The following is a 12,546-nucleotide window of genomic DNA, read 5'->3' as shown; positions in this document are numbered from 1 at the left end:
CAGGCGGTTCTGGGTTGTTGCGTAGAACAGAGGCAGTTCTAGGATGAGGAAACCTACTCACCAATCTGGGGGTAGTGGAAGGTTCAGAGAAGAAGCTGGAAAATTTCTTGACCTTGTCTGAAAAAGAAAAAAGTACCAAAGGAAGTGAAATTTTCCTTGCTTTTAGGGTTGAATTTTAAGTAGTCATCTAATTGCTTTAATATAAATGAGGTCCAGAGAGTTTCCAAGTAAAATGATAATTTCCAGTTAAAGTTTCCATAACAGTAGTGACTCAGCTTTGTTTTTTTAAGAGATGGAGTCTTGCTATGCTGCCGAGGCTGCACTTGAACTCCTGGGCTCAAGTGATCCTCCTGCCTCAGCCTTTCCAGTAGCCAGGACTGCAGGCTCAAACCACTATGCCCAGCATTGAGCTAGTATACTCTTGATGACAAATGACAGGAAGTTAAACTAATTAGGTCAAAAAGAGGAATTTTTGGACTTACACAACTGGGAATTCCAGGGGTACGTCTGGTTTAAGCACATCTGAATCCCAGGGCATAATAATGTCTTCGGGATGCTGTCTCTCTATTTCTTGGTTCTGCTTTACTTTTTGAGTTAGCTTATTCTCAACCAAGCCCTCTCCAAGACGGACATTGGCTTACATTATTCCCTAACTCCCCACAACATGAAGCATTCCTCTTCCTTCAAGCTCTAGCAAAAGTCTTGGTCACTCGTTGACCTGATTTGACTCATGCGATCTACTCTGAAAATGTCACTAGAGTCAGGCCCAGAGGTAATGTGGTACTTTCCCCAGCTGGGTCTGGGTCATGAGGTTCCCCTTGAAGGATGATGCCCACCCCTTCTAAATATTCTGGACTGAAAGTATGGAATTGGACTAAAGGGAAAAATAGGTTGCTACTTCCAAAGTAAGGGAAAGTGTGCCTGACAGGCAAAAATAATAGATACCCACTGCAGATAGTAACAACAAGACATCCCAACCACATATCACCTGATAGAATACTTTCACATACACAGCAGGTCCCTGAGTAACATCATTTCATTTCATTCAATGCCATCTCATCATAATGTTGATGAGAAAAACAATTGCTTGCCAGCCGGGGCCATATCTGTGTGGAGTCTGCACATTCTTCCCATGTCAGTGTGGGTTTTCTCCGGGTACTCTGGTTTCCTCCCACATCTGAAAGCTGTGCAGATTAGGTTCATTGGCATATAAACACAGCCCCATTGTAGGTGGGTTCAGGTGGGTTCCAGCCTTGGACCTGAGCTGCCGAGATAGGCTCTGGCCTCCTACAACCATGAACTGGAATAATTGGGTAAATAATTATCATACTTGTTTTCTTGTTTGTATTAATCTTTCTTAAATGTATATCTAGCTCACTTTTTTAAATGTTTAATATTAGAGAGTTTATGGTCTTTATTAAAAAGTTTGGTGATGTTTTTGTGACCTGAAATATGCCATAAGAATGTAAGTCATTTGTATCAATTCGCCTTTGGTAAAGTTGGTTTCGTCACAGCTCTTTTTCAGTTAAAGTCAGTTTTCAAGAACCTGGGTGACAATGTTGAGTGAAGGCTTACTGTACTCTCTTACTTGACCCTCACAAAAACTATGTATTGTATTAAGTTCTCCAGAACCAATAGGACATATATAGACATATAAAGGGAGATTAAAACGGGAATTGTCTCATACGATTATGGAGGCCAAGAAGTCCCACCATCTGCTGTTGGCAGCTGGAGTTCCTGGAAAGCCAGTGGGATAATTTAGTTCAAGTCTGAAGGCCTGAGAACCAGTGGAGCCAATGGTGCAACTCCCAGCCTGAGTCCAAAGGCCAGAGAATCCGGGGAGTTGCTGGTGTAAGTCTTGGAATTCAAAGGCCTGAAAACCAGGAGCTCGGATGTCTGAGGGCCCAAGAAGACAGAGAGAGAGAATTTGCTTTTCCTCTGCCTCTTGGTTCTATTTGATTGTTCGTTGGATTGGGTGATACTGGTCTGCAATGGCGAGGGCAGATATTTACTCAGTCTACTGAGTAAATGCTAATTTCTTCCAGAAACACCCTCACAAACACACTCAGAAACAATGTTTTACCAACTATCTGAGTACTCCTTAGCCCAGTCAGGGTGACACATAAAATTACCCATCACAGATACACAGTTGACCCTTGAACAACACGGGTTTGAATTGCACGGATCCACTTATACGTGATTTTCTTTTCAGTAAGTTACACTGAGTGTGCCAGACTCTCCTGCCTCCCCTTCCACCTCCTCTACCTCTTCCACCTCTGCTGACCCTGAGACAGCAAGATCAACCCCTCTTCTTCCTCTTCTTCCTCAGCCCACTCAAGTGAAGACAAGGAAGATGAAGACTTTTGTGACGATGCACTTCCACTCGATAAATAGTAAATATATTTTCTCTTCCTTATAATTTTCTTGATAACATTTTCTTTTCTCTAGCTTACTTTATTGCGAGACTAATATGTATGACATACAATATATGGGTTAAGTGACTGTTTATGTTATTGTTAAGGCTTCCAGTCAACAGTAGGCTATTAGCAGTTAAATTTTAGGGGAATCAAAAGCTATACATGGATTTTTGACTGCACAGAGGGCTGGCACCCCTAACCCCACATTGTTCAAGGGTCCACTGTATATTGTCATTTCTATTTCTAAGGTGAGTAAACTGAATCGCATCTAGTAAGTCAGTCCTGCATTCTTATCTTTGGACTTCAAGGAATTTTTCATTCTACTACAGAAACCACACTTAAATACATACACACACACACACACACACACACATAATATATATGATCTATGTGTAGAAGTCTGCACCTAAGATTATTTCCTCATAGCCATTATCTCCATAACTTTTGTCTCCTGTGGGTATGTGATTACTTACCACCTAAGTCACTGGTAGCTGGTCAATTAGCAGAATGTTTCTAAAGTTCCTCCCTTGTTAATTGCCTCTAAAATGATAGAATTCAACTTCCTCGAGGCTTTCAAAAAATATGGTCGAATAGCTTGAGTCCTGTCCTTTGGCCTTGTTACTTGGTATCAGATTTCCCTTATGTCCTGAAGAACATCTGGCCTACAATCTGCCATTCTTTGCTCTAATCCTGTTTGTGTCTGGATTGATTTTTCTTCCCTGGGTAATTTCACCCCACTGTGGTGTGTCCATTGTCCCTCTTAGGACTAGAGGACTCAATTCTTTCTTCCTCAGGGTTCTATTTCACTCTAGAATTTAAAGATGGTAAAGAGTAGCTGAATTTCTAAAATATTTCAACTCTATATTTTTATACCACAGTAGAAGATTATATGCTTTGTTTTCTCCAAAGCTATTATTTTAAAACAAGTATGATTTTATTTTCATACAAAATTCTAAGGAAAAAAAATTACTGAGATCTCGATGTGCTCTGCAAGAATATTCAAATGCCTGTATCCAATTCTATCAAGAATTTGTTTTAATATTAAAGGAAATGACCCTGAAATATATTTTAAGTTTTATTATATAGCTCATGCCATGTCATCCATCTCATTTACCAGTGTCTGTTCTATTTAGTTTAAAATGAACTAAATTCGTACTCCTAACTGAACCTTATTATTATTTTAAAAATACATCATATTTTCTCGTAGTGTGGATATGCATGAGGACGGTATTTTGCATAAAATTAATTACCTTTTTTCTTGACATATTACAGGGATGACTATTTTGGAAGTAAAATATATTAACGATTACTCTGATTCATCAGTTTGAAAGGTTTCTTCAATACTGACACAAAGTTTTCTTCTGTTATAGTCAGAATGTGGGATAAATACTTTTTCTAGATGGCTTCATTGTCTTTTTTTTTTTTCATCTAAATATAGAGAGAGTCATGGAATAAACTAGCCTAGAATCTGAGCACTGGGAGGGTAAAGGTTATTTGATACAGCATCTTAGCCAAAGTATAATGGCTGAGGATACGTACTCTGCGTCCACATAAGTGTAGAGAGGACACTTACACTCACAAAGGCGGCCTATGCCAATTTATACAAGTTCCATCTTCTATTGAGCTAAAATGAACCTTCTTGCTAGATCTATCTGTTTATTCTACTTTTGGAAGGCTAAAGATGTCTTATTTCTCTCTCATGAGGTCCTTTCAGATAGTTGAAGAAGAGTTCATATGCTTTCTCTTTTTTTTCCAGATAAAGTAAACAAACCTACCTGCTCTTCGTCTTTATGATGACTGGCCCCTCTGGATGTGCATCACTTTGGCTAAGATTCCCTTCAAAAGTGTTTATCAGAAACCCTTTTGTTTTTCTGATAAACACAGAATGTTTTACTCTGACTGGCACCAAGTACAGTGGGGCTACTGCCTTCCATACACTTGATTCTGTACTTTTACTAGCATTGACTAAGCAAGAAGGAAGGAAGAAAAGATGGAGGAAAGGAATAAAGAGAGGAATGGGGAAATGGAAGGTAGGATAAAGGGAAGACAGATAAACTGAAATCAGAGCAGAGAAAAATAAACAAATTCAAAATAAATAAGACTTATTTAAAATAAATGTATTCTCCAAGGCTAACACTAGGATCAGACCCACCACCCGGAGACTAAGCTCTGGACTTCTGGCAAGCTTGGAAAGCTTATACGAAGTCCTCCAGCATGAAGCCAGGGATATTTTGATATGGGACAGGGGCAAGGGAGGGCTGGGAGAAGGGCACGGTCTTTGGTGAGGGCTCTACCCCTGGGTCTATGCCCATGGACCTAGGTGAGGACAGGCATTTCTGTTTTCATGCCCAAATGCTGCATTTTTCCAAGACTGCCCTGGCCCGCCATGCTGCATCCTGTGCGTATAAAAACCCCAAGACCCTAGCGGGCAGAGACACAAGTGACTGGACATTGAAACACACCGGCAGAAGAACACAGAAGTGGCTGGACGTCAAGAGGAGCAGAGGAGAAGAGGAGCACACTAACAGGCACCGGCAGATGGCAGGTCATTGACTTCTGAGCGGCCCAACTCCAGGGGAAAACCATCTTCCCACGCCACTTGCCTTCTGGCTCCCCATCCATCTGCTGAAAACTTCCACTCAATAAAACCTTGCACTCATTCTCCAAGCCCACGTGTGATGTGATTCTTCCGGTACACCAAGGCAAGAGCCCTGGGATACAGAAAGCCCTCTATCCTTGCAATAAGGCAGAGGGTCTAATCAAGCTGATAAACACAAGCCACCTACAGACGGCTAAACTGAAAGAGCACCCTGTAACACACGCCCACTGGGGCTTCAGCTGTAAATATTCACCCCTAGATACTGCCGTGGAGTTGGAGCCCCACAACCTGCCCGTCTGCATGCTCCCCTAGAGGTCTGAGCAGCAGGGAACCAAAGAGGTGGGCCACGCCCCCATCGTTCGCTCTGCATGGGGGACAAGGGAAATTTTCCTGGTTTATTTTGAAAGGGCTTATGAAAATACAAATCCTCTCTGAAGCCATATACCCCCAATCTAAGCCCTCAGGAGTCCCCCAGATTAAATTCAAGAAATGTGAGCTCACAAGAAAACATTGCTAAACTTAGAAGGAAATAAGCTAGGATGAACAAAACAATAACAACAGAGGTATGTTCCCCTCCTTCCCCCAGTTCAGATGTATGAATTATTAGACACAGAACATGAGATAAATATGAATGGAAATTCTAAAGAAACGAATCTTGGAATCATAAAATAATTTTATCAAGCAATAAGACACTATCAAAAATGGTCAGAAATTTTCAATATTTCAGTAGTTTCTTTCTCTCATCATGGAAATCCTCTGAAGCCACAGAAAATTTAGAAAACAAAAATTCAGATTTTGGTAAAATTAAAAGAGACTTGAAAACATTTGTAAAGGCTACTGAGTAACTGTATTCCTTTGGAAGTCATGTGGCAGTAAATAGAGAGAAGCCTAGGAATGATGTAAAATCCACACCACTCCCCCTAAGATTTCCTACCCTAATCCAAGGGATAGGAATGTGATGCATACTACATCACCCCTGTGATTATGTCTCAATACATCGCAAAGGGGGGTTTGCAAATGTAACTAAGAGTACTACCCAGATGATTTTGAGTTAACTAAAAGAGAAATTATCCTAGTGGTTCTAATCTAATCATACGAGCTCTTTGAAAGCAGAGTTTTCTCTGGCTGGTGGCAGAAGGGAAAGTCAGAGAGATTTGAAACACAGAAAGGTTCAAAGTGCCATTTCTAGCTTTGAAGATGGAAGGGTCATGTGAAAGACAGGAGAGAGGCCTCTAGAACCAAAGAGTAAACTTCAGCTGAAGGCTGGCAGGAAAATGGAGACCTCAGGCCCATAGCTTTAAGGAAATAAATTCTGTCAGCAACTGGAATGAGCTTGGAAGTGGATTCCTCCCCAGAGCTTCCAGATAAAAGCCCAGTCCAACTAAAAGCTGGATTTTGGCCTTGTGAGACCCTAAAGTGGAGAACCCAATCAAGCCTTTCCAGACTTCTGTCCTATAGAATTGTGAGCTAATAAATGGGTGTTGTTTTAAGCCATTTCATTTGTGGTGATCTTTAATGCAGCAATAGAAAACCAAAATGATATTTCAGAAAGTAGAGTTTAAAAATTGTTTTTGAAGATGATGAGTAACATCTTGAGGTACAGGAACTACCCCTAATGAGCAGGAAATTGATTAGGAAAAGAGGTAAATGTTATCTGATGGCCCCCTTATGATTGACATAGCAGAAGAGGAGGGCTGACAAGAACTGACTAGTGTATATCCTCCAACAGCATGAAAGAGCCTATGTCTTGTAATCTTTGCCAAAAGATAATATTTTTATTATTTCCATCAATATAAAATTATATCCTTTGTGCTATTTTAATTATTTTGACCTGGAATTATCCTTGTTTGATATTAATATTGCAACATCAACATTATGATTATTGGTGATTCTTCTGGTGCATCTTGGCTTATCTTTTTATACTAAGCCATCTAGGATTATTAGGATGGGTTTCATTTAAAGAGAGAGAGTATAATTAATCTTTGCCTATAAAAAAATGTTCAAACCATTTCTTTCGGTTGTGACAACTTATTTTTTGTCCGATGACATCTTTTTCTTGTTTTTCAATGTTTTCTCACTTTCCTTTTATTTCTCTGTTGTTTATAGATAAGACTTTAATTGCTTCTGTATTTTCATTACTCTTTAAAGCGCACATTCTATTTTTATTTTTCTAATAGTTCTTATGAAGCTTTTCACTTTCTTTAATCTGTACTTTTCTATTTATATTAAGATCAAGAATGAAATGTTAGCTTTTCACATTACTTAAGATGGCAGTGCTGAGAACAAGGTATGACATCAACAAATGCTTATTCTATCAGTCTGAGTTGGAATTAGTTTTTCTCAATCTCATTTGAAATTATTTGAGACATGGGATTTGTACAACATCTCAGACAGCTCAGAGAAAAAAAAAAGCAATATGGTCTCTGATAATGCAAATAGAAATGTTTCTAAATTAATAGTAAGAAAACACTGCCAAAGTTTCATTATTTTTACTTACTACTCTTTGTTGAGAGCCATCAAAGTACTACATTTTTTAATGTATGTACAAAAATAAGTTTGGTAGTTTGGCATCTCTCTTCCTGTTCAAACAAAACCCAAGCAGAACTATTAGTTCATTTACCTTCAAGTGCCTTTTGCTTTTTTCTAATCTAAACTCCCACACATGGAATGCAGCAGTACCTCCACAATTCCCAGAAAGTTTCTAAGCACCTGCACGTGGTGTCCTGTCCAAGGTCAATTTAACTGTCGGAATATATTATCATCAAGCCCTTCAGCAAGTTGTGCACCTTATCACTATGGCTCCACAAAAACTTTTATTTGACTGCTTTAGTCCTAAATCACCTAAATCTGAGAGTAATAAAAAGCAGTTTCAAAGATTCACACAGTAATTTCATTAAGGTTTCTAGATAAAACATGACGGCCATGAAGGTGGTTTGGGAGAAAAAACACTTGTCACTTCTGTTTGCCTTTCATTTCCTGCCCATGTTCCTTTTGAACTGAAAGATAAGCTGTATAGCTGACCTAAGGGTTTCTTACCATGAGTCTCAGAGGCTACCGGGAAACTGACCCTATTCTGGCTCTGCAGTGTTAAATTTAAGAGTATGTATACTTGGACCAGAACAGAATCCAGTAGTCTGGAGAGACCAAAGGTGATAAATGAGGACTGTTCACTGTCCTAGGTTTACTGTACTGTATTGTATTGCCTCTCATAATCATTTTTTGTGTTGTATTGAGAGATTGAATATACAAATGAAAAATGACCAGACCACACATAAAAGGAGAACTCTGACCCACAACCTGTAACATCCTGCCCAGGAACTCAGTCAGCCCAGGAAGCCAGCCTGCTATAAGTCAGACTTGTAGAAAGTCAGACTACTATCTCCATTGACAGTCTTGAAAGCCAAACGATGGTTCCTAGAACAATCAACCCCAAATGGCCGGGACTTTGAGGTAGGAGATCAGCAGGACTTGTCCTCTAAGCACCAGTCATGACTCTGCTGATAAAACAAGATGTAGCAAAGAAACTGACCCAAAACCGCCAGGACTAGGAACTATAACACATTTGCATAAGACACTCCCACCAGTGCCTTGACAGTTTACAAATGATGCCATGGTAATGAACCAGAAGTTGCCTTATATGGTTCTTGGAACTTGTCGCCCCTTTTCGAGAAAGTTTGTAAATAATTCACCCTTTATTTAACATACAATTAAGAGTGGGTATAAATATAGTTAACCAGGAATTCACAAGTGCTAGTCTGGTCCACTCTACCTACAGGGTAGCCCTGCTGTGTCTATGGCGTAGCCATTTACCTGTACACTGTTTCTCTAATAAACTTGCTTTCTTTCCCTGTTGGCTTACTCTTTAATTCTTTCCTGAGAAAAGCCAAGAACCTTCCCAGGCGAAGCCTCAATTTGGGGGTACACCTGCATCAGCCTAGTGACCGTGAAGGGATGACAAACAACACAAACAAGACAAACAAGACAAGGACTCAGTACAGGTGGGAGCTGTAAGTCTATAATAGGGCTTTAATGCTATAGAGCTGTGTAGCAGCAGCCAAAGCGTCCTTTCAGAGCCATTATCTTTCCTGGTGACTAACAGGCTGAGGGAACCTGAGGGAAATCTTCACCCATAACCCAAATTAAAACTGATCGGCACCAACTGGCTTCCACGGATGGCTGAGTCTCTCTTTTGCTCCCCATTGATACCGACCTTTCTGGGCGAATGAGGAAGTGGAAACAGGACCTCTGGCTTGATAATTTGTTATCACCTGTCATTTAGGTGGCCCAGAAGGGAGCATGACTGGCATGTTTTTGTTGCTCTTTCTCTCAGACTTTTTTCTTTTGCGTCTCTAACGGCCAGCCATTTTACTTTTACACCAGTTTCATTGCCGCATTTGTGGTCTTTGCTTTGGCTATGGGGGCAATTGTTTATTTTGAGAGGTTCTCCCGTTGTACTGATTGTGGAACACCAGAGTCACATTGTTCTGTGGCCCCAGTTATATTAGGTCTTGGGCCTTTGTGGTTCACTGTTGGCCAACCTTCGCATGCCCCAGGGTTTTTGGCATTTGGGGAAGGGACCCTCGTTTGCCAGTGCTCCAGGTTTTTTGGCAGTAGGCACCCTTTTAGTGTTGTTTGCCTTTGTCATACTGCCCATTTCAGTAAACACTTTCTTTGCTTTTTGTAGAATTCAGACTATGAGAATCCCATTACCCTCTCCTTCTATATTTTCCTTGTTAAAACACCTCTTTTGTGTGGCATGAACCCGGGAGGTGGAGCTTGCAGTGAGCCGAGATTGTGTCACTGCACTCCAGCCTGGGCGACAGAGTGAGACTCCGTCTCCAAAAAAAAAAAAAAAAAAAAAGCCGGTACATAAAAGCCGTGTCCTGGTAGAAGCAGTCACCACTCCACTGCCCAGTCATATCTCAAAATTCACTTTTGTCATGCCCTGCTAACTGTATTTATGACCCCTTTGCAAGAATTGGTGAAAATTCCCCTACTGACCTTTCTTGAGGAAAAGGGAGGTGGGAATCTGAAAGGGAAAATAAGTGGGCTCTCGCTAGACTTAGAAAAACTTCTGCATCTAGTACAATCCTTGCTAAACATGGGGACGACACCAAGCATCCCAAGGGACTCGCTGGTAGGATGCCTTTTAGGCAATTGGAACAAATTCCAATTAGACAGCACAAAGTGAAAGAAACTCTTTTTCTATTGCAACACCATTTGGGTTCAATACAAATTGGGAGACAATATTTTTATAATGAATTATTCTGAAAAAGAAGGCAAGTAGGAGAGGTTTTTTATGTATTTTCGTTTTTTTTCGAGTGGGTCTCCTCTGTCAGCACAATCTCGGCTCACTGCAAGCTCCACCTCCTGGGTTCATGCCATTCTCCTGCCTCAGCCTCCCGAGTAGCTGGGACTACACGCGCCTGCTACCACGCCCGGCTAATTTTTTGTATTTTTAGTAGAGACAGGGTTTCACCGTGTTAGCCAGGATGGTCTCAGTCTCCTGACCTCGTGATCTGCCCGCCTCGGCCTCCCAAAGTGCTGGGATTACAGGCGTGTATGTACCAGCTTTTATGGCCCCTTACCAGGATCCAGACTTAAGGGACAACTGTAGGATTTGTGTGGCTCATCTCACTTCCAGGCACAAAGAAGCCACACCAGATATCCCAGATAATCCCCCTCCCAGTGACTCTCAGAAGGCCCGTGCCTCCTCCCCAGTGCTGAGCCTCCTCACTTCCCCAATTCTGAAGTGGCTCCCGTCCAAGGTTACCAAACACCCTTCTCCCTTATTCAACTAAACCCAGCCTGTAACCACTGCTGCCCAAGGAAGTAAGTCCAACCAATACCACCAAGAGTAGGTCCCCATATCAGCCCCCAAAACTGAGCCTGTGTCCATTTTGAGAGGTAGCTGATGGAGATGTGGGGACAACAAGTATATGTGCCTTTTTCTATGTCTGATTTGGCTTTACGCAAAGAGAAATTTGGTGAGTTTTCAGAGGACCCAGGGAAGTTTGTAGAATAGTTTTTTTTTTTTTTTTTTACAGCCCAGAGGTCCTTTATTATTATTATTTTTTAACACCTATGATGCCATGAATTCATAGGGAATAGGTTCCAGCAGCTCAGGCTCCTTCCCATTGGTTCTCACAAAGTGTGCTTCTCTGGGTGGGGCAGGCTGGCGCTTTAGTTGAACCCAGGTACATTTCTCTTTGGCTTCTTTCTTTTTCTGATCATTTTCCTTCATGCGTTTCAGGAAGCTATCTCGGCTCTTAGAGTGCTTAATGTGCTCAATACGCACATTAATTCTCTTGGCAAGAATCTTGCCCTTAACTTGTTTGTTTACAACAATGCCAACAGCATGCTGGGTAACATTGTAGACTCTTCCAGTTTTGCCATGGTAACAGTTGTGGGGTATTCCTTTTTGAACAGTACCCATACCCTTGATGTCTACAATATCACCTTTCTTATAGATTCGCATATACGTGGCCAAAGGAACAACTCCATGTTTTCTAAAAGGCCTAGAGAACATATATCAGGTGCCTCTCCTCTTTCCCTTTGTGTTTGTCATTTTGGTGAATTACTGGAAGATGGAGGTTCCGGCCGAAAGGCAGAATAGTTTGTTAAGTTGACCATGTCCTTTGACTTAACTTGACATGAGTTGCAAATATTATTGTCCACCTGTACTGTACTGTAGAGGAGAAACAAAGGGTTCCGGGTACTGCCCGTGAATATGCAGATGGAGTGGCTGCTCATAACTAAGGCCATGCCGTTTATCATGTGAGGGGAGATCCAGTTCCAGATCTGGACCCTCAGTGGTATTACCAGAGGGGTTCCCAAGACCTCAAATGCTAAATCACATGGTAGCTCATTTAATTGAAGGTATGAAAAAGTATGTGGTTAAGCCACTCAATCATGACAAGGTTAGAGAAGTAACTCAGGGGAAGGACAAAAATCCTGCTCTGTTTTAGGGCTGTTTGATTGAGGCCCTCAGGAAATATACAAATGCAGACCCAGACTCCCCAGAAGGGCGCAATCTCCTGGGTATGCATTTTATTACTCAGCTTGCTCCTGACATTAGGAGGAAGCTGCAAAAGGCAAAAATGGGACCTCGAACCCCTATGAGCCAACTCTTAAAGATGGTCTTTGGAGTTTACAATACAGACAGGGCAGAAGAGGCAGAGAAAAACAAAAGAAATAGCCAAAAAGCACAATTGTCCGTGGCTGCCTCAAGCCCCTTGCCACCTGAAGGTTACCCATCCCTAGTAAGTGTAATGAGACCAGCATCTGGGATGCCCAGATGAGGGCCCTCAACTTGCCAGCCCTTGGGCCAGAATCAGTGCGCCTTCTGTAATCAAGAGGAACACTGGAAAAGAGACTACCTCAGGCTCCAAAGAGGACCTGGGCCACCCAAACCCATAATGGCCGAGATAACAGAGGCTGACAGAGCCCAAGTTTCTCCTCAGCTCCCACAGGATACCTTACCATCTCCACAGAGGAGCCCCAGGTAACCCTTGATGTGGCAGGCTGAGC

At 41.6% G+C, this 12,546-nt stretch overlaps 1 protein-coding gene across 1 annotated transcript; it reads right to left on the bottom strand.

Annotated features, from left to right (window-relative positions):
• Window positions 1-11,098: 11,098 nt before the first annotated feature.
• Window positions 11,099-11,604, bottom strand: LOC116475406 (large ribosomal subunit protein eL21-like). The gene has a single exon (XM_058445908.1). It carries the CDS (start codon window positions 11,543-11,545, stop codon window positions 11,099-11,101), a length of 447 nt encoding a protein of 148 aa, XP_058301891.1. The 5' UTR covers window positions 11,546-11,604.
• Between the last annotated feature and the right edge of the window lie 942 nt (window positions 11,605-12,546).

The sequence above is a fragment of the Hylobates moloch genome, unplaced genomic scaffold (genome assembly GCF_009828535.3).
Source record: "Hylobates moloch isolate HMO894 unplaced genomic scaffold, HMol_V3 SCAFFOLD_10, whole genome shotgun sequence".
Classification (NCBI taxonomy): Eukaryota; Metazoa; Chordata; class Mammalia; order Primates; family Hylobatidae; genus Hylobates; species Hylobates moloch.
This window is presented reverse-complemented; position numbering and strand designations above follow the sequence as displayed.

What these genes read in the sequence shown, in the direction of transcription:
- LOC116475406 (XM_058445908.1), bottom strand. Translation starts at nt 11,545, where the DNA reads ATGTTCTCTAGGCCTTTTAGAAAACATGGAGTTGTTCCTTTGGCCACG.